The following is a 25,982-nucleotide window of genomic DNA, read 5'->3' on the forward strand; positions in this document are numbered from 1 at the left end:
TATTTCAGTATAAACGTGATTATACACTTGCGCGCACGATTGTTTTACTATGTATTGGTGTTATTTTTGTATTCTATTTGTAGTGCTTTTATGGTACGCTGGATTCCGATATAAAAGGCGTAATATGTACCTCTTGGCGAAGAAAGTTAAAACGCCGAAATTATTGTTCCCCTTTTTTGGAGTTTCCTTCGAGGTTTTAGGGAACACTGAAGGTTTGTATCTAAAATTGGGATAACTTTTACCGCTTTTCCATTTAAAGGAGTCAAATAGACAATACCTTTGGGAGAGATTACATATATACTGTATATATATATATTTTATTTAAATAAAATATTTGCTTTTTTGATGAAAAACTTATAAGCATTGTTTTTCAAACTATATAAAAAATCTGATTAAAAAACAGATATTGTATCTCTCCAAGGTTTTAAATATTAGTCTCTATTTTTTTTAAATATAATTCAATTTCTCTATATATACCAATTGTAGGTACTTATTTGGGGCTAGGCCAGACAGGGCATATAAAGAAAATACATAAAGTGCCTCTACTTGTTAATATGATTTAGTAGTTTGTACAGTAATTTTGTGTTGCAGCTATCATGAATAAAATGAAATATTATAGCGACTTCTCAACGAGTTCCGGGGGTGTCGCCTGTGGGTGGCTTGGTCCTCTTTTATATTATTGTAAGTATTTAAGAAAACATTTAAGGATTCTTCTCCGCGGATTTTAAAACGAGTTTATTAAGTCTCGACTCTAAATTGATTTAAATAGATTCAGTGTTTAAGCTTCACATAATTAATAAATGTATAAACTAACTAACCAACCTTTTGCCAAGTGGAAAATTCTCAGTTAATAGATACGAAGTTGTCTCAAACAATCATTAAAAATGTAATATTAGTTGCTTCGCTCTTATGAATAAAGTAAACTACGAATAAAATAAATTTATAACTCGAGTTAAGTTCGGTGATGGTTATTGGAGGGATGTTCAAATGTATGTTAAATTAAGCTCTTTGATTTAACCTGGGAGTTAACTGAGTTTAATCGTTTAAAAAATGAGCTTTTACCTAACATAAAATTAGGGGTTGCGCTGGATTAACAAAAAACAAACAAACATTTTTTTTTATCTTTTTCTATTCCAGTATTTTTTCAACTTAAATTGTTTTAATAAAATGTTTTTGTCTACATTCTGTGACAAGTCTAACAGGACATACATATTAAAACATACAAAATTATTTAGATACATTCAAAAAGTTAATATCTCCTTTTACAGTTTTGTATATATACAAATTATAAGAACCGTTTTAATTCCAGCATAATATTCAGAATTCATTATCAATTTAAAAGAAGAGTTTTAACTCAAAGAGATGGAAAATAATTATTATTTATGATCAAATATTTCTACGTCTATAATCATTATTATTTTAAAATGATTTTTTTTCAGTGATTACAGATGCTGAAAAGATCGAGATTGTACTGCAAAACATTCTTGAAAAAGACGGTTTGCATCGTTTTATACAAGTCCTCGTTGGCAATGCATTAATATTTTCGAAAGGTTACCAAGCTTTTTTGATTTTTCCTAATTTAACCTGTCAACCAGGCCTGATCTTTGATGAAAACTTGTACCCTCCGTATATATATATATATGTAGTTGTAATGTGTTTAGATATATATATATATATACAATTTTTTTAAAGTTTGGTCCCTGTGGTAGAGTAACTTTGACGCTGGAAGCATTTGCTCGCTGTATTTGTTAATTTCCATTATTTTTTTATAGTTTCTATCTGGAGGCCGCGTCGTAAAATTGCAGTTCCAGCATTCAGTCCAAAAATTTTATCAGAATTTGTCAATGTTTTTTCGGTTCAATCGGAAAAACTATCCAACAAACTGAAACCTATGGCTGGAGCTGGAAATTTTAAATTATGGCCGTATGTTAATGCGTATAGTTTCGATGCTATAATGGGTAAGAATGTACTATTGAAATTCCTGGCAATTTTTTTTTTTAAAAGCTACATTTTACTTTAAGATATAATCTAAGATAATGATGAATGGAACTGATCGCTATACAAAGAAAGTGTACACAATTATATCATACATATTTAGCCCAAGTGGGGAGAGGAATTTTCCTTGAGAGGAATGGCGCAATTTGAAGGAGGCTTTTGTCAAAAAACCACAGATACCTAAAAGAATATTGAAATAGAAACGTGTTTATATGTAAAAGTATCTGAATTAAAAGGCTATTTTTTATATTATTTAGCCCAAAGCTAATGGAAGCTCACCATCACCTCGTGGATGCTCAAACTCACTTAACACATATTTTAAGCTTTCAACTCTATTATATAGAGACAGGCAAATTCTCAATGTATTTTACAAATAAGAGAGTTCTCATTTCATCAAGCATGTCAGTCACTTAAATTCACTTAAAAAATAAGAATTTTAAATAAATATGCATTCCTTTATACAGAAACAGCTATGGGTGTCCAGATCAATGCGCAAGACAGCCAGGGTAACCTAATCCTTAGAGCGGTAAACGAATCCCTTCGGCTATCTTCTGAGAGGATATTCCACCTATGGCTCCAACCAGATTGGCTGTATAAATTTTTCCCGCAACACAAACAACTTTTGTATCACACAAAAATAGTACACGATTTCACTAGTGAGGTACTGTATTTTTATTTGGTAATAACTTATCGCTTAGTAAATAATAATACGTATGAGGGATTCATACACTTTTCTGTATTCTGTATTCCAAAATCTACAAATAAAATTTACGTCCACAGGTATTTAAACATTTTTGTTTAGCACAAAAATGCATAAAGAAGCAGTTTTTATTATTGTTGTTCCATTGCAGTATAAATTATAATCTGGCTTTTCCTTAGATTATTCGAAAGAAAAGGATGGATACCAACACGAAGAACAAAGATATTGGTCAAAAACCAGGTACTTAATGTAATTTTTATAACGATTAACGATAAACTTATGTAAGTGGACTATTGTGTATAGCTTCATGAATGCTCAGTTTAAATCTAAAATTTGATATCATGTAAATGGTGAAAATAATTCGATGTGTTATGAAAACTTCACAAATAAAACCAATTTAATAAATAAAATACGTGACATTACGACTAGTCTTTCTTAGAATAATATTGTTACGAAGACGGGTCAACTGCAATGTTTTAGATTTTTCCACTATATAGAGAAGTTTTAAGCAGGCTGAAATGTGATTTCTGACCGTTTCAGGAGAAGGTCAATCACATATTAGAAAATTGTAATTTACAGAATGTTACACTAGTTTTCAGGAGGCTGAAACATGTTTTCAGGCCGTTTCAGAACAAGTGTAGTCGAGTGGTACACTTTTCAGGAAACCCGTTTTCAGGCGTTTTCAGGCCTGGTTATACCCCTTTGATGAAGGAATATTCTAGAACGAATTTCCTAGGTGTGGGACAAGGACGGTATGATACCCGAGAGAGAGGGAAGATCGGAACCTTCTCGAAGCTAGACCGAGCACTCTAGAACACCGTACGACAAGGACGGAGCAATATGCGAGAGAGATAGCGAGTACGCACGTTCTAGAATTGTGCGATCGCTACTCAGTAGCGCTCCCGCCTAGAGAGTTCTCGAACATCGTTCAAGACTATTCCCAGGGATATATAAGCGAGCCGAAACGCGACCAGTTAGTTCAGTTTTGAATGCGATACCAAGAGTTAACACCGAAGGGACAAAGTGCGAATATAGTGAAGACAAGTGATAAATTACTGTGTGAAGTGCGTGTAATTAAAGTAATTAGTGACAGTATTTTGTGTGTGTGTTTAGTGAATTTTTGTGCGTAATTTCCAGTTTTTAGTGTTAACAAATTCCTCGTAGATTTAATTAAAAATAAACCCTTGAAGAAATCTACGGCGTTTCTATCCGATCCCCTAGCTCGTAACAATATATAAGTATTATTATTACTTTCGTTCCTTCTCATATCGTTATCGTATCGTCTCTCATCGTAAAATTAATCATTCTTATTAATTTGGTACTAAATAGTAATACTGGTCGAGATAGCCGTAAACCATCGATTTATTCTCTTGTGTACCAAACGGACACTTCCATAGTATATATTGTTATATTATATTAATAATAATAATCTATTGTACTACAACCCTATCTTGGTCCCAGATAGCATCCGTTTTTTCGATGAGTTTTATTTTATAGACAAGCCGGTTGGTGTTTGGCCATCAGTTTTTGTTTTTTTATATTTTATTTTATTTTATTTAATTATAAGTAATCTTACAGCTTACATATTATAAAACAAAACACTTAGACGATACAGAAAGCCAAAACAGATTACATAGATAAACAAAATATACGAAACATAAAACAAATAAGTACATTAATAGACAAAAATATATAAAATAAAAATGTGCGTGTACTAGTGTACACACGTTAGAAGTGAAACTTCTTTATGACCTTATTTTTCGAAAAATTATCTATATGCAACTAACTTTACAGATATTGGTTAAATAAAGTTAAATTAGATAAAGTTTAACAAAAGGCTTTTAATATCACAGACTTGAATACAAATAATACAATTATTTCATTTTACCTTATTACCACTAAGATTATTACAGAATTTCATAAATTGTAATATAATTTTTAGTATCATTGTTATAGTTATTATAAATTTTTGTTATTAATGGTTTAGAATCTCTTCGAATCAACCGTGGTAGGGACGAGAAAAAGACGCGCGTAACGGTCAAATGTGACGCGTAACCGAAACATGTGACGCGTAACCGAAAAATGTTACACTAAATTTTTTTCCAACCCCGATAAAGAAGTTTCACTTCAATAAATAATAAATAAAAACGTGACGATTTGCTACAAAATTTCTCCCATACGTCGATAAAGAACTTTCAATCCAACGCCGATAAAGAAGTTTGACTTCAAAAAGCAACATGGCGCGTAACCGAAAAATGTGACGCGTAACGAAATAATGTTACACTAAATTTTTTTCCAACCCCGATAAAGAAGTTTCACTTCAAAAAAACTAAAAAAAACTGAAAGTAACATTAGAACAAAAAAATAATACTTAATATTTCAAATTACTGCTTAAACTTTAGCTTAAGGTTTTGTGCACGCCGATATCCTCAAGATGTTGGTCTTCACCGTAGGAGAAAGTTAGCGCCCATAGATAGAAAATTCCATTGGTTCACAGCCGTGATTCGAACGCACGGCCTCAGGGCTGAGGTCTACTGCTCTCACATATGGCCTTTATATTACGTGTACGAAGTTTTCAGATGTCGTACAAGGTAACTCGGAGACTACGTTTTTGGATCTTCTCATACGTCAGTCTGATCTGCGAGGTGGATACACTGACTTGGAGTTGCGTGAAGAAGTCTTAACTTTCATTATAGCTGCCATGGACACTTCCGCTACGGCTATGGGGTTCACTCTTAAACTCATGGGGAAATATCCAGAAATTCAGCAAAGAGTGTTTAAAGAGTATGTTATATTTGGGTTACTTTTTTTAGATACTACTAAACATTGCTTAGAAGACTTTAACTCTCCTAATAGAGATTTACCGTATTAGATATTCCCTACCAATAATATTAAAAATGGCCGACAGTAAAAGGGAATTAAGTGTAACTGGGAATAAAGTGCCCAGTATTTTAGTTTATCCCTCCTGGAGATTTTCTTGAAGTATGTAAATGCTGTACGTGACACGTAATGTAACACAAAACACTGAGTGTCGGGGCTCTAAAACTTTGAGGTTATCCTTTAATCCCCTCGGCTTACCAGGAATGTATTGACTCGGCTGGGATCACACTTATTGGATGTAGATTAAGACGTCTTGTCTTGTTTCATGTGTTGACAAATTGACTTACGACAAACGGGATATCGAAAAAAATTTGGTTGTCTGTAAGTCGGTTTACGGACGATTATGTTACGTGATAACGTCATACGAAGATATTGATGAAAAATTGCATACTTTTATGAATCTAATTGAATTCTTATCACTAAATTGTCATTATTTTGTATAATACAAAGAGGGTGTTAATAGATTTTTTTTTCGATAAATGAACAGATGCACTCGGTATTAAAAAAAAATTTTTTGCTTAAATTATTAATTTTACTTTTATTACAGACTCTCTTTTCATCGGCGGATGAATATTATCCGTACTAACCGTTATCGCGTCCACGAAATATAATCTCCTAAACATTTTTTAACTTTAATTTCCAGACTGGATGCAGTATTTGAAGGATCAGACCGCTTATTACATAAACACGATTTAGCGAAACTCCAATATTTAGAAAGGGTTATTAAAGAGACTCTGAGATTATTCCCATCAGTTCCGTTCGTAGTTCGTAAAGCGGAATATGATACACAATTGAGTAAGTATAATATTTATAACATATAAAATTTTCAATGAAAACACATTTTTATTTATAATTAATCTTGTATTTTGAAACAGCCATATTGAGCTAGTGGTTTAAACATGGAACTCTCAAAGGTTTTTTCTTATTAAGTGCGTATTTAAAACTTGTTTGGAAACGTAAAGAAATCGGCATGCCTTAAAATCAAAAAGTTGACGTCGTGTCAGGGAGAAGGTTGATCATCTACATGCCTATTAAGAAAACAAATTGTTAGGAAACAGATACGGAAATTTAAGATTGACCAAACCAAAGATTGTGGCGCCATTATATTTTTTAGCTATAAGTTGAATAGATTTTAAAAGTAAACATACAATAATTTTCCTTCCAATTTACAGACGAAGACATTACGCTGCCCAAAGGTGCTGGTATAATATGCAGCATATGGGGTGTTCATCGTAATCCTACCATTTGGGGCCCTGACGCCGACTGCTTCGATCCCGATAGATTCCTGCCAAAGAGATGCAAAGACCTCCCAGCCTGTGCTTACATTCCATTTAGCTTCGGACCTCGCAATTGTCTCGGTGACCCCATCGTTCTCTTTCTTTATTCCAGTATATTCGTTGGATACTGTAATAAACTCTCTTTATGAGACCTAATTTTAATTATTTACAGGTTACAAGTATGCAATGATGTCAATGAAGACCGCTCTATCGACACTGCTACGTCGATATCGCGTGGTCGGGGAGCCAGAGGCTGGACCCATCCCTCATATCAGAGTGAAGCTGGAAGTGATGCTGAAGGCGGTCGATGAATACGAAATAGCGATTGTGGAAAGATAATACCTAATATTAAATGTTGGTTTTTAGTTCAAGTACTTATATAATGTGGTTTTAAACTAGAACTGAAATGCCATCTTCCTGACTCCTATATGACCTTGAAGATCAGGAATCGGAGAAGTTTGCTAATTCGATGAAATAATTTATATTTTAGTATAGAATTTTTCCTACGAACTTTTAAATTTTTGCTATATTTCATATGTTAGGAAAAAGTAGGAAACTTGAGACGACTGTAACAGATTATATTATGTTAGCAATCTTGTGCCACTGCACTATTGCTATTTTATCATATAAATGTGTAAAATTACTTTATTAAAATGTCTCCTTATTGAACATTACTAGGCAAGACTATTTTACAATAGTGCTAATACGTTTTTATGTAATGTATTTCTATTGGACCTAGTTTTAGTGACATTTTTGTATATGTAGCAAACAGGTCCGTTATATATATTTGTAGTATTTTAAAGACGGAATTGGTGATCGGTTAGTTATTAAAGGTATCTCATAAATATACTAGGCAATATATTATTGTTTCGGTAGAAACCAGTCTACCTTCTACTCTTTAATTGCTTCAGTATATTATTGTAATTATTATTTTATTACAAACCTTGATACATAACGCAGTATTAATAACAATATTATTTATTTATTATATTGTTGATAAATACAATGGGATTTAAATAAACTTCTTCTTCCTGCGTCTGTTCTAAAAAAACTAAAATCCTAGTGTATTGGGTGTGATCAACCTTCAGGTCGTGCGTTCGAACCACAATTATGGATTTTACTTTCTATATAAGTACGCATTAAACAATCACTCGTACACTAAAATAACATTGTTAGGACAGTGGCTTTAACTTAAAAATCGGCAGATATGAAAGGCTGATAAGAAAAAACGTTAGTTTTAAACTTAGGCATATATTCCTATATATCGTCATAGTCGTAGAATAGTGACGGATCTGATAAATAGTAAACATTACAGGGCAGCCATTTCAAAATAATAAAATTGGCTTGTATGCCAATTTTCATACAAAAGGGTTTGTTTTGAAACAAAATGAAAATAATAACATTTTAATTATACAGTTTTCTAGAAAAATCACATGCTTCTATGAGCGTCTATCAAATCCGACACTTTACCGACAGATTAATTTGAAATTTAAAACACATGGAATTTTTTTTTATGTAGCCGTAATATTTAGTCAATGTAGTATTCAAATATGATAAAAAGTGGATTTTGGATTTTTGCCAAATCCGCCATTGTTCTAGGATCATAACGATATGTACATATATATAAAAATTAAGAAGAGCGCTACCTTAAAGGCTGGCAACGCACTTGCAAACATCCTGGTGTTGCGGGTGTCCATGGGCGGTAACACACGTAACTTTAAGTAACACGCCTGTTCATACATTGCCTCCTGCCCCAAAGAAAAACATTCGACACATACTATATCTGCGACAGACATTATATATCTTGATCTCAGAAGAATCTAATAGAATATATTATATATCTAGTTCTTAGTAAAAACCGGTTAACCTTTAGTTTGCTTCAATATTATAATACAGATTTATATCATATTAAAAACTCATTTATTACCTACAAACAAATAAAATTACATTTTACCAGTCTTTTTCTAACTAAACTAAAAATCAAATTTTTGTCGCAGTTATAAAAAAGATCTACAAGTTTACTCCACCAAAATCCCACGAAAGCTAGTTTTTAATCCGCCCAAAAATATTTATTTATCTATTTCTTAATAATCATTCTAAATTTTAATTGTATTTACTGTATAAAATTGTTATCTATAATTTTTTTATTATTGTTATTTTGTGTTTCTGTGTGTGTGTTTTGTTAGTAATAAATGTTATGTCTATGTCTGTCTTCTTACTATTAATGCTGTTATTTAACAGATCAGTTGTACGTGCTTCCGAAGAAAATATATACCGCTAATAAAACAGTCATATTTAGGATTAATTTATTAAAATATAAGTAATACTTTCAGATATTAAATACAGATAAATACGTAGTCATATTCATAACTCTATGTCACATTTTGATTAATTTTTATAACAAATTGGTATTCGCTCCATTACCTTTGTTATTATGTTTTGGTTGGCTCCATTGTTTAATTCACATGGACAGTTTTTCATGTTTTAAAAAAAAAATTCATGACGTATATATTTTTAATAATCGCTTTCATCCACCATTAAATCCACCACAATTATAATTAGCCAACTGCAAAATCGAAGTTATTGCGTTTGCGTGTTATCCTCTTTTTTTGCTACCATATTATTTTTGGCACAGAGAGTTATATTTGTGTATAATTTCCATATTGTCAACGTTTTTCCAATCCCATTTGGTACCCATCAACATCCTTCATCATGATATCCATTTTCACTCTCATACTTGGTGCAGGGCTGGTTTCCTCCTCACCAATAATCCGGTATTTTCTCACCACACCGGTTATAGCTGTTTTAATTGACATCAACGCGTACTGATATCCTGTAACACAATAAATAAGTCGTAGTATTACTGGAGAAACAAATGATAAATTCAATTGTAAAAATTTAAGCTTCCCGCGTATCTTATATCAATATTTATATTTTATGCAAACCAAAACTAATCAAGAAACACAAGTACACTATCGTTTTATATCTTGTTTTACACTGTTACCTATATTTGTATGTTATTAATAATGCTTAGCATAGGATTGAGTTTTGAAGACTTCGGACTAAAATCGATTAAAGGATCAAATTTTAATTATATTTTCTACGAGTAGCGTTTTTAACTCACCTAAACAGTTTCTCGGTCCACTACTAAAGGGCATGAAACTACAGGAGTTTTGGATACTATATCGTTCAGGTAAAAATCGGTCTGGGTCGAAATTCTCAGCATCAGGCCCCCAATATTTAGGGTCTCTGTGAAGTCCCCAAATTGATACAACCACGCCTGAACCACCTGGCAAGATATTTCCTGACGCTGGAACAATCTTTTATTTTCACAATATTGTATGTTATATTAATATTATATTTTTATTTATCCGAACTACTTGATGTTTTTTTTTACTATAGTCTATACTCCTATCAAATTTTATTCATTTACTACGAACCTAATTAAATTATCACCGTCTAGAATCATGGTTATCTAGAACTGCTCTCTGCAGTAAAACTGAATGTAGAGATTTTTATTTACAAAGTAAGATATGATATATAAAATGCCTTTGTCAAAACACTTACGCAATTTCGTATCCGTCAGGACTTTCCTTATGATAAAAGGCACCGGTGGGAACAACCTAAGTGACTCTTTCACGACTCGTTCTAAAAACTTTAATTTATTCAAATCTTCCTTAACTAAAGGTCTGTCGGAATCACCGAATACTTCTTTGACCCTGTGTAAAGAGTATTTATTAATTTAACCATAGACAAACAGATGTAAATATGAATAGGAATCTATTCACTTACTCGTCATACAACTTTTCCTGTATTTTGGGATACTTGGCCAGGAGCTTAAGCGTGTTGCCTATTGCTACTGCTGAAGTATCAGTACCAGCTACCGTTAGGGTAAGAACTTCCTCACGGAGTTCCACATTACTGTAACCTCTTTCTCCCCCAGACAACGATATTAGTAGATCTAAGAAACTCTTTCGTCTGTAATCTTCCAAAACTAGAAAAAGAAAATGTATTTAACGCGAAAATTGTTAATGTAGTATAGTGTTCGCGTTGTCGCAATTAATCACTATATAAATAATAAAACTTGTGTGAACTAAAAGATGTATATATATTCGTAAAAATAAACCGCGGCGTCGGCAACGAGTTGTACGTGTGTCACTTAAGAAATCGTGGGCCGTACTGGTGGCGGAGCGCGCTGTGGAATGCGCGTGCCTCGCCCCCCGTCTGCCGCGGAGAACAATAGACACGGTCTATACGTAAAAGTTGGTAAGTGCATTTTTTGTAATTTAATATATAATTTATTTTGGTAATTTTATTTCAGCTACCAATAACGACGAGGACGCCACATCACTCCCCTGCCGAGACCGTTTCACGGTCGATAGTAGTCCGGAAACTTAACTAATCTTCCACTTCTAGTCTTTTTTTCAGGTGGCAGTGCATCGTGATTGGTGTGGAGCGGCAGTGCGGTCATCGGTGGACGAATGGTCGTGTCGTATTCTCTGTTTTCTTTCGTAAGGTAAGCTGGTTTTATTCTGTCTATTGTTACTGTAACTTCTTTGCCTTTTATGTCTAATGAAAATGTTTTTGTATTTCTTTTCAGAACTTTATATGGGCCGGTATATGGTGATTCAAGCGATCGTTTTGCGGGACCACGGCGAAGAAAAACAAACTGTGCAGTATGTATGTCATTCGGCAAATAGAATGTTTTACTGTTGTGGTTTGATGCAGGAGTTGGGGTTAATGCTGCCATATGATTTCTCAAGCGAGCTGTATAGTCTGCTGGATTTAGGTTCTGGTCAAGCGAAGTTGAGAAAAATTGTCCCGGTAGTCGTAGTGGTTCTCCATATACTAGCTCGGCGGCTGATGCCTGCAGATCTTCTTTCCAGGCAGCTCTTATTCCTAGTAGCACTAGGGGAAGTGTTTCAGTCCACTGTGGGTTGTTGTGACAGATGATGGCTGCTTTTAGTTGGCGATGTAATCTCTCCACCATTCCATTGCATTGCGGATGGTATGAGGTGGTGGGACGATGTTCTGCGCCGATCAGGTTGGTGATGCTTTGGAAAAGTTGTGATTGAAATTGTAAGCCTCTGTCTGTTGTTACAGTTTGTGGACATCCATGACGAGATACCCAGTTGGTAATGAACGCGGAAGCACAAGTTTCTGCTGTAATATCCGCTAGTGGATAGCCATCAGGCCAACGTGTGAAGCGGTCTATTGCTGTCAGGCAGTATCTAAAGCCATTAGAGTATGGTAATGGGCCTATAATGTCCAGGTGTACGTGGGCGAAACGTTCTGATGGTACTGGAAAGGTTGTAAATGGTGCGTTCGTATGTCTGTTGACTTTACTTCGTTGGCAGTCTACACATTCCTTTGCCCAAGTTTTGCAATCGCGTCTTACTCCGGGCCACACAAATCTTTGAGCTACCATTTTAGCAGTGGTAGGGCCGCTGGGATGGCTGAGTTGATGAATGGTTTCAAAAACGCGTTTGCGATAGGCAGGTGTTATATACGGTCTAGGCGATTTGGTAGAAAAATCGCAGTACAACTGGTTTTCAGCGATCTGCTTCAGTTGTAGTGCTGTGTTTTTGGTAAGCAAAGCTTGCAATTCAGGGTCTTGAGCCTGATCTCTTGCAAGTGCGTCGTAGTTTATGGTGACAATCTCTTCTACACGTGATAGAGCGTCAGCGACGATGTTGTCTTTCCCGGGGATGTATTTTAGATCGGTGGTGAATTGAGATATATAGTCAAGATAGCGGAATTGTCTTGGAGAGCACTGGCTTCTGTTTGTTGTGAAGGCGTAGGTGATGGGCTTGTGGTCGGTGTAAATGCAAAAGTTTCTTGCTTCCAACATATATTTAAAGTGTTTGATACCTTCGTATATGGCCAGTAGCTCCCTATCGTATGGACTATATTTTTTTTGCGATGTCGTCAGTTTACGAGAGAAAAATCCCAAGGGTTCCCAGTTGCCTTTTCGTTTTTGTTGCAGGACAGCGCCGATGGAGTCGTCTGAAGCATCTGTGAATAAGGCTAGATCCAGGTTGATTTCAGGGTGGACAAGAAGAGTGGCTTGAGATAGGCTGCGCTTGCACTCATTGAAAGCTGTTACAAGGTTAGTCATATCGATAGGTGCATTTCCTTTGATGTTACCTGTTAAGGCATCGTTCAGAGGAGCCTGTATCTTTGCTGCATCAGGGATGAATTTCCGGTAGTAGTTTATCATTCCCAGGAACCGTCGGAGTTGTTTTGCTGTTTTCGGCTGTGGGTAGTTGGTAATTGCTTCCACTTTCTCTTTGAGGGGGCGTATGCCTTCAGTCGAGACGCTGTAGCCGAGGAAAGTTACTTCGTTAATGCCGAATATGGACTTAGAGGTGTTTATTAAGATGCCATACTGGTTAAGTCGTTCGAAGACAGTTTTAAGGTGCTGAAGATGGAGTTCTCTGGTCTTCGAGAATACTAGGATGTCGTCAATATACCCATATGTAAATTCCAGGCCTTGAAGAACTTCATCGATGAATCTTTGGAAGGTTTGAGCAGCGTTTCTTAAACCAAAGGTCATAAACGGAAATTCGAACAGTCCGAATGGTGTCGTTATGGCTGTTTTAGGTATGTCCTCATTCGCGACAGGTATCTGATTGTAGGCCTTAATCAGGTCAATCTTTGAAAATATTTTAGCTCCAGACAGCTGGTAAACAAAGTCATTAATCTGTCTTATTGGATATCGATCAGGGATGGTTCTGGCATTAAGTGCTCTGTAGTCGCCGCATGGTCTCCAACCGTCGTCCTTCTTTTTGGCTAAATGTAAGGGAGACGACCATGGGCTCTCTGATCTACGAGCTGTTCCATTTGCGTACATCTCTTCAAACTCTTTTTTCGCAATAAGCAGTCTATCTGGGGCTAAACGTCTGGGACGAGCTGCGACTGGTGGACCAGGGGTAGTACGTATATGATGCTTCGTTTGGTGCTTGGTTTCTTTTGGCTTTCCAGTAGGTTTCGTTACGTCTGGGTAGTTGCGAAGTAAGTCATGGAAGTCGGAGTTTCCAGCAACTGATTTGATGGTCACCGTTTCCACAGAAATGTTGGCGCAGCGTGGCGCGTTGACGGACAAACTTGTGAGGCCGTCGATGAGGCGGTGACGACGACAGTCCACTAATAGGTTGTAGTGGCCCAAGAAGTCAACACCAATGATGGGTCGTGTGACGTCCGCAACCACGAATCTCCAGGTGAAGTCCCGGCGAAGTCCGAGGTCCAGGTGTAAGGATATGTAGCCATACGTAGCTATGATAGTGTTGTTGGCAGCGTATAACTCATATTTAGTTTTATGACGCTGGTCTCTGGTCGCCGACTTAGGAAAAACGCAAACGTCAGATCCCGTGTCTATCAAGTACTTCAGTTTAGTTTTCTTTTCGACGATGAAGAGGCGGTCATTAGGAGTATGCGTAAGGCAGTCGTTAACCGCCACTACAGGCTGCCGTTCGCGTTTAAAGTCTTGTAGGAACAGGGCGTGAGACATTTTATGGCGTTTTCACCGAATTTTCTGTGGTAGTAACACACGCTATTCATTTTGTTTTCCTTCCATCTTTGGGTGGAGCGTGAGGGAGATCTTGATCTGTTATACCTACGTTGTGGTGATCTGCTTGATCGGCTATTAAGCATGCTCAGGGAAGCAACTTGCTTGGTTAATTCGTTAACTTGCCTGGCCAAGCTTTCTAAGGCGGTGAGGTAGTGGTCTGGAGGATTTCCAGCATGTTGGTTAGCTGAGGATGATGTAGCGGCGTAAACATTTGGTGGGTTTGGGGCTGCGATGGCTATAATTTTGTCAGCCAACTCTGCAAGTTTCTCTAGCGGCATATCCATATGCGATGCAATGATAGGTTGAATGTTATTGGGTAACCTATTGTGCCATGCTGATCTAATAAATTCGTCTGGTACCTGTGGTCCGGCCAAATGTTGTAGGTGACGAAGAAATTGTGAAGGCTTTCTAGTGCCGAGTTCTTGATTGTCTAAAAATTGCCTAATTTCTTCTTCGCGCGGTTTACTTAATCGCCTTATTAGCTCCGCTTTGAGGGTTTGGTATTTGTTGTCTTTGGGAGGACTTTCTATAATATCCGCAACTTCAATAGCGAACTGTGGGTCCAGTTGGCTAGTCGCGTTATAAAATTTAGTCGTGTCTGACGTTATCCCCGCCAAACAAAATTGGCCTTCCAGTTGAGCAAACCAGAGTGCAGGTCTATTCGGTAAAAATGGTGGTATTTTAATTCCAACTTTGAAAATTTCATGTGCACCTTTTTCCATATTGTCCGTGTCCCCACCGTTTTCGTCTTGCATGACAAAAGTGCTAAGACCGCGTGGCGTGTACTTTTTCTCTTACTCTTATCACGTCGGGGTCACCAATATAGTGTTCGCGTTGTCGCAATTAATCACTATATAAATAATAAAACTTGTGTGAACTAAAAGATGTATATATATTCGTAAAAATAAACCGCGGCGTCGGCAACGAGTTGTACGTGTGTCACTTAAGAAATCGTGGGCCGTACTGGTGGCGGAGCGCGCTGTGGAATGCGCGTGCCTCGCCCCCCGTCTGCCGCGGAGAACAATAGACACGGTCTATACGTAAAAGTTGGTAAGTGCATTTTTTGTAATTTAATATATAATTTATTTTGGTAATTTTATTTCAGCTACCAATAACGACGAGGACGCCACAGTAGTTTTGTATTGAGCGCTTCTTAATGCTATTATTTATTATTAATCGTAAATATTTTATTACCTATATATACCTATGGAAAGTGTTCTATTGGAAAGTCGGTACTTAGTATTTGATAAGAAAATTATTATAATCATTATTAATTAGTATAAAAATTCACATCTTATTTTTGATGCATTCGTTTTGCTGTTATGTATCAAACTCAAACTCAGAATAACTTTATGCTTATAAGTACACTTATGAAATTTACCATTAGTTCGCTGGCTAGAAATTTAAGGATTATCTAGACATTAACAATTACTTTAAAGTTAAAAAAACAGATATAAACGAGAATTTATTGCGAAAGCGAGAAACAGATACAGCCTAGCTACTAGCTACCTAATTCGGTAACGGTACATCCATTAAATACTCGTAAGTACTAGCTTGTAGTGATGGTAACGTAGACGAACGGAACTTAAGGTGAGAAGGCCCATTTCGAGTCGTTGCGCCAGCGGAGTAGCTAAGTAGCAAGCTTTTAGAGTCTTGGTGACTAAATATTAACATCGATAGGTATATGTACTTACGGTAATGTGTATCTGCTTCTGGTTTTGAATTTTTTTCGTCTCTCAATTCTATTCGTTTCTTTTGAATTACCTAAACAGAATTTTATTCAACATTAGGTCAAACCTCTTTGAGAATTCATTATTGTAATTAAGTAATAGGAACATTAGGGCTTTGTTTCAATAAAATCTTAAGTCAGCCCGTCATCATTTAATGCACCAGCTCGTAAATTATTAAGTATTTTTGAAGCGCAAGATGATTTGTATAAAATATTACTCACTTCATCAGTAAATCCGTACAGCACATCTATGCAATCTTTCTGCACTGTGGCTTGAGGGAAGAGATTGAAAATCCAGTCCGGCTGCAGCCAGAGATGGAAAATCCTCTCACAGACCACATTTAGCATTGCGCTCATACGTGAAACGAATGGTGAATCCGGATTTTCCTGAGCTCCCATTTTTACACCCATAGCGGTTTCTGTTAAAAAACAAAAACAACAAATTCTTAGACTGAATCTCGGTTTAATAAGGTAATAAAATGATTTTATTAATGTTTCTCAAGATCTCTTGTATATGTCGTTCTGTATTAAGCAGTTCGTTGAGGTTCACAACGGTGTTTACAATTTTACGGTGACAAATAGGTACTAATAATGGTATCTTTATCTTGACAGAACAATACTGTATTTTACTATATAAACTCTTATGTAGCCTTTAGTACTCAATATACGAATCTAGATATTGAGTCCAAAAATTTGGCTTGGCTAATATGATGAAAAAATCGTGTATTTTCCCACTTTGGGTAATTAATAAAAAATGACCGCTAATTAAGGCAACTTGGGACGCAATGGACAAAAATTTAAACCATTTATTTCGAATAGCAGAAATAAATCTTTAAGTATGAATTTAAATATTTAATGTTTTTCCGTTGAATACAATTTTCAAAATGAAAAGTGGTATTTTTAACTAAAATTGCTAAATTCCTAATATTAACAACACGTTTTTTTTTAAACATCCTAGCCTATCAGTTAGATATGTGACCGAGTGGCTAAGCAACAGGGGAGTGTCGAAATCTCCCCTTCCTTAAAAAGGGATATACAGTCAAAACCGGTTATAACGACATTGAAGGGACCGTATAGTTGCCGACGTTATATCCGATAGTCGTTATAAGCAATGTCATATATTATATATACACAAGTATAGTTAATATGTATGTACACTATCTACAAGTTATATTATCATAGTTATCTATCTAGAATAGGTAAGTATGGGTTATAATATGGTATGTTAATATTATAATATGTAAACGAGTCAAAAAAGAAACAAAAATATTTATTACGAAATAATTAGGTACAAAAATAATCAATCATTTTGGTCTGTTTTTTTTTTTAGCCCAGTCTCAAATATTTTTTGCATTTTACGTTTCATACTCCTCAAGGTATGAGTATCACCAGTATCAAACTGTTCGTTGGGAGAAAGTGCGTAGGTAATAATATGCCTAAATATTCATTCAATGCCTTCAAATAAGATTTAAAATCGTTTGTATTGTTTTGTTTTGCTGAGACAAGAAGCGGTTGGTCGTTATAGCCAAAGAATATCATCTTTTTTTCGAAAAATTTCGTCGTTATAAGCGATATGTCGCTATATCCGATGTTGTTATAAGCGGTTTGTTTACTGAATAGTTTACTAGGGATTCGGACGGGACCATACAATCTGGTTGTAATAACCGATAGGTCGTTGTAAACGATGTCGTTATAAACGGTTTTGACTGTATTATATACAATGACTTATCTCAATCTATTTTTGATAGCTGTTTGTTATGTTTTAAACATAGACATGTATATTTTAATGTTATTTGTACGGTTTTATTTACTTTATTTTGTTTACATTGAGTATAAAATATGAGTGTAAACTCGGTAAAATGGAACGACAAATGTTATCCGTCGCCAAAAATGGATTGTCTTCGTAGGGTTTGGTTATTGGGATGCAGATAGGAGATCGATAGACTGTCACGGTCTGATCTCAGATTGTTTTCAATCTGAGATTGCGGATTAATTATTGGGTTCGGGCGTTTTAGGGTTGGCGTCTCGCGCCGGGCCCGGGCGACAACTACTCCGGAAATATCGTCATAATATTTATGGGCGAGTCGGGCCCCTCTGCCCGGCGCCACCCGCGGTACTTTAACAACATGATATATGTAACCTTAATATTAATTTGTTAGACTCAACTTACCACAAACTGAATCAAGAGTATACGATGATAAATAGGGCCACAAGCTTAATTGTCCTTTGCCAGCTGCGTTTGATAAAACGTTTCCCAGTTTTTCCGCCTGCTCCGAAAATACTTCGACAAACGTCTCCACTATCTTTGGGCTAAATGCCGGTAACAAGATTTTTCTTCGCCTCCGCCATACTGATACTATAAATAAGAAATTATTTCATTTGATGATGATAAAAAAATTAATATGTTTGAATTAAATACAGTCAACCTACAATAAACTATTTAAAAAAAAAGACAAATAGAACACTAAAATTAATTACAATTTAATTAAATACTTAAGCGTTGAATGACGAAAGCACCAGCTCTGAGGTCACCGGTACTATCTACCAGGCGCCAACATAAATCATTACCTGGGTAACACTGAAAATGTTTAGAAAATGAAAATATTTTATAATTATAAACTTTTATTGTTTTTCGAAGTTATCTCAGTTCCTTTCTACACATCGTCGCATTCGATGGAAGCACTGAGAAAACAGTGGGCCCATTCTTCCTAAGGTGTTCTCGCGTTCGGTTAGGTTAGGTTAGACAAATGAATGCAATATACTACATTAGGTTACCAAAGAGTTCTAAAATTGAAATTCAAATAAAGTTTTTATTAGCAATGTTTCTAACTGGCCATATTCAGTGTTACCTACGTAGTTAGCGCCTGTGCATTTGAACCCCAGGGCCTACGAGTCTCTACTCCTAATTTAACAAAATCAGTTGGAGGAAACGTTCATGTTGGGTTTCAGCGATTTACTACGTTACTACACAAATTAGAACTTATTCAATTATTTGATACAAAGTTTCGAGCAGCAGAATTGAAAATTTATTTTAATAATATTAACGTTTAATATTTAATTGAAAATCAAGACATGATTTTAAGACATGCATAAGTAAAATTAGAAGCATTTAATATATAATTATTTATTTCTTTTTTGACGTTCATACATGTACATTGTGTTACCTACATGAATAAATTATTTTTGAGTTTTGACTTTTGACTTTTGACTTTTATTATGTGTCTATTTTTGTTAGTAATAAATGTTATTTCTGTCTACATTTATTATTCGGTATTTTTATTGGAAATAAGCTGATATACGATATGACTATAGAAGCTGTATTAGTAGTCTTTTTGTTTTACTTTCCTTGATTTATCGGCGGAAATCGACAATAGAACTTGCAATCGCTTTGTACTTGTTTTATATTACAAGTACTACCTACCTACTAGATTCCACGTTCAAAAAAATTGTGACAAAATAAATAAAGAATGGGCGAGTAACGGGCCCATTAGCACTATCACTACTTGTTGAAATATATATACAAAGTGAAGGATTTTGTTGTTTATTTTGTATCTGTACAAATCGCTTCAAACATTTGAAATATATTTTTAACATTATAATATAATTATTGCTTATTACAGAAATCCATACTTTATCCTTACAGACTATGCCAATACGATATTACCGAGAAAAATATAATAAAGTACATAATGTTAAACACATAATATACACAATATCGCTGTGAATGCACTCTGCGAACATAGAAATACGTCAACGTCTTTGATAACGGGCTGACTGGCTGATGCACAGATCCCCGTTCTGGCCCTTTTTGTCGCAAATAACCTTGGCCGTGGCACATATCCCGTAGGTACAAAAAACCCAGTTCTTGAAGTACCCTTGGGTTGTACACTTTGGTTACGTATACAATAAATAATTAAATAAAATTGGTTGAATTTTATACGATTACCCAAAATTGATTATTACTGTATACTTACCATACAATTTTACATACCTACCAGTTATTTGTTTTTAAAATTTAAAGCAAATTATTTGTGATTTACATCGTTTAAACCTTTCCTGAACTTCCACATATATTTCAAGATGATAATTAGCCAAATTTACAGAGTTTTAGGGGGACAAAGGACCGGTAAATTATTTTTATATGTACACACTATCTAGCACCCCTCAACCCTGAGGTTGTGCGTTCGAATCCCGTTTTCCTTTTTGTTCTTAATAAAAGCTACGAGATTCTTTTAATTCAGTTCAGTTAAATATCGTAAAGAAACCATCCTTCTTTTCTTTACAAATAAATAAATATGAATGGACGTACCTGGAGCGAAAATCCCGCCATTTCCAATAACATTTCGAATGAACCTGTGCAGATCATCCTTCTCCATACACGTTTTTAATACCATTTCTAAATCCACCGGATCAATGAGCACTACAATTACAAACAATTTATTTTATTACAAGGAATTTATTATAATAATTGTATATGGATAATTAAAGCTAGCATAACTTATACGTGACTAAACTTAGTTAATTCATTTTATTTATCGAGCATAATAAAGAAAATTATAATAATGTGCTGGTGGTTAAATGTGATTAATATACGGGTTTGTTAAAATTACACGCGCACGTTGCAGTTTATTTTCTGTTCTTAGAAAACATTTTAAGATCCAAGGAAATCATTATGTACTTACTTTCTAGAACAGCCGTTGGAGATAAATTTAATTCATTAATTATTTAACAACACTTGTTTTGAGACAAACAAGTCAAGAAGCTTGCCGGTCTTCATTTTTTCTAATCATGCCTTTAAGAACAACCTATTTTCAAGCACTTCTGCCATTTTATCAGTCCTTAACATTACAATATACATTACAATAAGGCATAGCAAAAAGTTAAGTTTTACATTCAATTTATTGACAGTGCTTGCGTCATCTTTACCAGAAACTTATTTGAAAATACGAATGCAATTTTATTGAAAGGCCATTGGAGATTTGTTTCTTCTCCTGGAGCCTTGTTCCTACTTGTAGCTTTACTTTTCTTAGGTACGGGTGTAGTATGGGATAGAAACTGTATAAAAATATGTTCATTGATGTGTCGTACGTCATCATGTCGAGTGAATCACTTGCGGATAGCAAGCAGTCGGTACTTTACCAACAGTCAGTTAACGCTACACAATCATACCTGATGCAAGACTCTATAGCATTAATATACATCGTAAGCATATTATATGTATAGAAGAGAATTGTAACCCTATCTTTCAAGTTGAATTTAATGTTAGAAATATTATTACCTAGAGAAAAAATTTTCCTTTTTGTTATTTTGAAATGTAGATTCAGTTTTTTCAAATCGAAACACACTGATATTAAAATTTAAAAAAAAATCCAGTCTGATTGTTATGTGAAAAACTTTTAAAAATTCAACGGCCATTTATTTTAATTTTTGAATTTTATAAACTTTGATGACTTTTACAACTCATTCTATGACTTTTTATTATTTCAACAAGTTTTAAGGTTTTTGTTATAGGCTTCATTGTTCCTATTTATATCCGACAATATACCACTAGAGGCTGAGTCTGAATGAAGAACATCAAACTTTTTGGAGATCTGATTTAGTGAGTTCACTGAGACTCTTTGACCTCGTTTTCGATCCGGGCGATCGATCGATTACGGGCATTGCTTTCTTGTAGACTATGTGAGCATTCAAACAACAGGGAAGTAACGCTTTTCTTCATATCGCTGAACTCAGATTGCAGCACTTTTAGGGCGCCACTAAATGCATCCAACTTATCATCCTGTTGAGCAAATCTCATGAGGATATCAGTGCGAAATAATTTTATTTCTTTTAGAAACGTTGAAATACCAGCCTGATCGCCTTTTGTCGCAGAACTAGACTCCGTGGTTCTTAGTACAGGTCGTGAGAGTGTGACTATCTCATCTACCTTACTCGACAATACCACACATTTCTGACAAACCCAGGTAAGACGGGTAATTAGTGTCGTATCGGCTGATAGTATACAATCAAAATGATAAATCGCATTACATTTGGAGCTTTTCAATATTTTTTTTATTTAAAAGACAGTCATACATTTTAAACATTCTCCAGCCATTGTATCTAGGCACAGTATACCATTAGTCAATAATTAAAGAAAAGTATTTTGGTAACTTGTATTGTGATTGCAAATGCAAATCACTCACAGGTTTATATTATTGAATAATACTACGCGTAACCACGTCGAATCATTATTGAATGAAACAGTAGAATGTCACGAACTCACGAAATGGTTGGAAATTAATAATTTAAGTGTAAATGTGAAAAAAACAATTTTATACAATTTCGGAATTATAATAATTGCAGACCCAATAACCTCATAATCAATTATAAAAACGAGACAATTGAAGAAGTTGTATCAACCAAGTTATTAGGCATAACACTAGACCAAAATCTTAATTGGCAACAAAACATTTGAACGATATGCACGCGCCTTAATAAATTTGTTTTTGCTTTGAGTCGCTTCAAAACACGCAGCAATTATTGTATCACGACTATGTTGCCTCAGTTTTGCGCTATGGTATCCTTTTATGGGGAAATTCGGTAGATGTGAGTAAAGTTTTTATTACTCAAAAAAAATGTATTAGGGCTATCATGGGCGTTGGACCTCTTATACGCTGTATAGTCCAGTCAGTCAAGACAATTAATTCATTATAATTCCAAAAGTTTTCAAATTTTGATGTAAGGTCGGGAGTGGTATTAAAACAAACTATAAAATTTTGCAACCTGCTCTGCGGTCCGGAACATTGTTAAAAATGCAATAAATGATAATTTGCTCAGTTCTTGAGACCAAAATTCCAAAAGTTCTGCAAAGTTGGAGTGGTGTTAAATATATTATTTTACATCACGTGTCAAATTTGCAACCAATTTAAGAGTACGCAACATTTTTTGTTATTGTTTTTCTTTAGTAAACTGAAGGAAAACGTTCCAAAAGTTTTGCAAATTTGACAGATATATCGAAAATAAAATAAATAACAAAAAATGTTCCGTACACTTAGGTTGGTTGCAAATTTTATACGTGATATGAAATATTATATCGAAAACTTCCCCAAGTTTGCAGAACTTTTGGAATTTTTTTCACGACCATACAGCAAAAATTAATTAATAATTGCAATTTTAACAATGTTCCGGACTGCGGACAAGGTTGCAAAATGAGATTTATTGTCGTCCCAATGTACCATTCACTTGACCGAAGTTTGAAAACTTTTGGAATTATTATCAAATTTTCGATTTCGAATGTCTATAATGACTGGTCTAGTAGACCAATTTTTCACGAACTCGGTATTCTGACAGTACCAAGTTGGTATATCTTTGAAGCAGTTATGACTGTAAAGAAGCATCCAAAATTATTTAAAACATATAAAGAAACTTGCTTGTATATACCGAGGGATCCAACACGGCTGCGGGTTGCACCGCGCTATATTCCAAAAATTGTTACGCCATGGCTATAAGAATATTTAATATCCTTCCTAAAAGTTATAGATCGCTGCCATGTAATGTTTTCAAGGGGAAGGTGACTAGGTTTTTAAATTCAAGGTGCTTTTATAGCGTGAGCGTGTATTTAGACCATAAGATTAACAATTATAAATGACTTAACTTCTTATTATGACATTATGTTAATGTTTTTATTATATGACATTGCAAACAATTTATATGACATTTACATGCCTATTTATATATGGCTGATTGTGCGGATTTTTCTTGTTGATCGATCTAATTGTACCACTATCTTGGCAAATAAACGATTTAAATCCCTTTTTCTAGTCAGGCACTTTGTTGTATTAACAGCCAGGTTTATCCAATAAAACTTGCTCGCATGAAGCCTTTTTATTGTTGGACAAAATTAATACATATACAATACATGCGGCAGAGATATCATTTACACTGATTTATCGAACACTGCTGCATCATTTTAAATACTGTGTACTTTGTTTCTTCTTTCGAAATTTAGTTTAATTTAATTGGACAGAAAATTTTGACAGATTGAAATTTCAAATTTGCATATTTGTCAAATGAAAGGAATTCCGAGCCTTAAGGTGGGAACTGACCAACGTTACGAGGTGTAATGTAACATGTAATGTAATGTTACACAGCGAGCATTCGTTCAGTCAGTACGTCGTGTTACGGGGAAACCAGCGAGCAACGAGCCGCTCGTTGCTCGCTTTGAGTGTTCCACCCGGCTGTCGGTTTTTTGGCGAATCCTTTGAGTGTTACTTGGTTCAGTCAGGACGCGTCGCACGTCGCGAGTGATCATGATTATCATGATTTTCTATAAATTGTGTATTTTTAAAGTACTTTTCGTCCAATTAAATTCAACAGTTCTTCAAAATCGAAACATTCGTAAAAAGTATTTAAACAGTCCAGTAATCGTATGGTTTTTTAATATTGCAATCAATAACAAACCACCTCATACGCCTGTGTTTTTAAATAAGTTTGATGTTCAGTAACATTTTTGCTTCTTCTTCTTAATTTGGATGAAACAATAATTAAATATAATGAAAGATATCAACACGTCCTCGCTGTCGGCCATCTCCTGGAAAACTGGCGGCGAAAGCGGAGCACAGAGTTTTGACGAGCATGTTACGCCGATTTTAAAATACAGCGTAACATGCTCGATGCGAAACACGTTCGATGCGAATTCTACATTACACCTCGTAACTTTGGTCAGTTCCCACCTTTATGCTCGCCTTTTTGAGTTTATCGCAAACAGATAGACTACAAAAGTGTACAATATGTCTATGCTGTTATTTTTTTACGCTGACTATTTTGTTGGCTGAAGCTCACAAGTTTTCTCTTAAACTAACTATGTATATATCTCTCATCGTTAAGGCAGTGTTCGTAAGAAACTTCGTTCGACCGTTGCTTTTCCAACTTATACCGCAGATCCGTCTACCACGAGGAAGTCTTCCTTTTCATTAATATATAGCCTATGACACTCACAAACAACGTGACTTTCTATTATACATATACATATATATTATGTCTTATAACATATTTGACGTTCAAAGTTATTTTTATAATGTCATGCATACAAATGAGCGTATTTATTTATTTATTCAGATCGATATTAATTGGTACCTTTTAGTATATTAAAAGTACTTACTAATATATAAAATGTGACCGAGCCATCCTCGCATTATTCCACCCAGATCCATAGTAGTATTGCTGAAATATTGTAAATTCTTCATAATATCTGAAAGAGAGGTTTTTTAAACTAGTACATAGGCAATATATGTGTAGCGTTCAATATATTCTCGGTATAGGGTTTGTACTACATTAATGTTGAGGGTGACCAAATTATTTTTAGAAAGAAATACAGTAGTTAGTTTTCATAATTCTCCGTAATTACTAAATTATTCAAATAAACTATATTTTTATCAAACCCTAGTTGAACCTGGTACTTGAAACTAAATAAGATAAAGGTGTTTTCTTAATATTTTTGGTTTCACTTCACAAGTTAAATATACACGTCACTCCAGCCATATCGTATACACAACTATTCCACGGACTGTTTATAAATAAATATATTTTTGTTATATAATTACCTATATTTTTATTGCTTGATCTATTTATTATTACATATAATTCTATAAGCATACTTTTAAAATCTTAACTTAACTTACCCTCAGTATTGCCTAGAAAATAATGGGCCACGCCGATAAGTGGTAATTCTTCTTTTGGCCCCGGTAAAAGGGAGGCTAATTTCTTCATCCGCCTCCTTTTTATTTGAAAGAAGACAAACCATAGCGTACCCACTAGTATCAATAAGTAGACAATCATTTTACTAAACAGAAC

General features: G+C 34.8%; 2 protein-coding genes across 7 annotated transcripts; one reads left to right on the forward strand and one right to left on the reverse strand.

The window, feature by feature from the left end:
• Window positions 1–8,517, forward strand: LOC125055709 (cytochrome P450 4C1-like). Of its 6 annotated transcripts, XM_047658197.1 has the most exons (11): window positions 1–212; window positions 592–681; window positions 1,440–1,550; window positions 1,773–1,958; window positions 2,460–2,656; window positions 2,875–2,935; window positions 5,275–5,479; window positions 6,219–6,370; window positions 6,748–6,933; window positions 7,025–7,231; window positions 7,418–8,517. In XM_047658197.1, the coding sequence occupies exons 1-10, from the start codon at window positions 50–52 to the stop codon at window positions 7,189–7,191; spliced, it is 1,518 nt and encodes a 505-aa protein (XP_047514153.1). In that variant the 5' UTR covers window positions 1–49; the 3' UTR covers window positions 7,192–7,231; window positions 7,418–8,517. The 6 variants fall into 6 exon arrangements, with proteins under 6 accessions (XP_047514153.1, XP_047514152.1, XP_047514155.1 ...); XM_047658196.1 differs by having other exon boundaries at window positions 7,025–8,517; XM_047658199.1 differs by lacking the exon at window positions 1,773–1,958 and having other exon boundaries at window positions 7,025–8,517.
• Window positions 8,518–9,146: 629 nt separating this feature from the next.
• On the reverse strand, window positions 9,147–25,982 carry LOC125055710 (cytochrome P450 4C1-like). Its single transcript, XM_047658202.1, has 10 exons — window positions 25,811–25,982; window positions 25,291–25,380; window positions 20,461–20,571; window positions 18,322–18,507; window positions 16,374–16,570; window positions 16,117–16,186; window positions 10,645–10,846; window positions 10,420–10,571; window positions 9,977–10,162; window positions 9,147–9,685 (listed from the first exon to the last, which is right to left on the reverse strand). Exons 1-10 carry the CDS (start codon window positions 25,965–25,967, stop codon window positions 9,519–9,521), a joined length of 1,518 nt encoding a protein of 505 aa, XP_047514158.1. The 5' UTR covers window positions 25,968–25,982; the 3' UTR covers window positions 9,147–9,518.

This window comes from Pieris napi, chromosome 14 (assembly GCF_905475465.1).
Source record: "Pieris napi chromosome 14, ilPieNapi1.2, whole genome shotgun sequence".
NCBI classification, from domain to species: Eukaryota; Metazoa; Arthropoda; class Insecta; order Lepidoptera; family Pieridae; genus Pieris; species Pieris napi.

Bases quoted from the DNA above. Each gene is read 5' to 3' on its own strand.
- LOC125055710 (XM_047658202.1), bottom strand. From the start codon at position 25,967: ATGATTGTCTACTTATTGATACTAGTGGGTACGCTATGGTTTGTCTTC. The intron at 20,572-25,290 runs GTAAGTACTTTT...TTGTAATTGTAG, and splicing joins CGGTCACATTTTATATATTA to TGCTCATTGATCCGGTGGAT. The intron at 10,847-16,116 runs GTAAGTACATAT...TTCTTTTTCTAG, and splicing joins AGAAGCAGATACACATTACC to TTTTGGAAGATTACAGACGA.
- LOC125055709 (XM_047658196.1), top strand. From the start codon at position 50: ATGTATTGGTGTTATTTTTGTATTCTATTTGTAGTGCTTTTATGGTAC. The intron at 2,657-2,874 runs GTACTGTATTTT...GCTTTTCCTTAG, and splicing joins TACACGATTTCACTAGTGAG to ATTATTCGAAAGAAAAGGAT. The intron at 6,371-6,747 runs GTAAGTATAATA...TCCAATTTACAG, and splicing joins GGAATATGATACACAATTGA to ACGAAGACATTACGCTGCCC.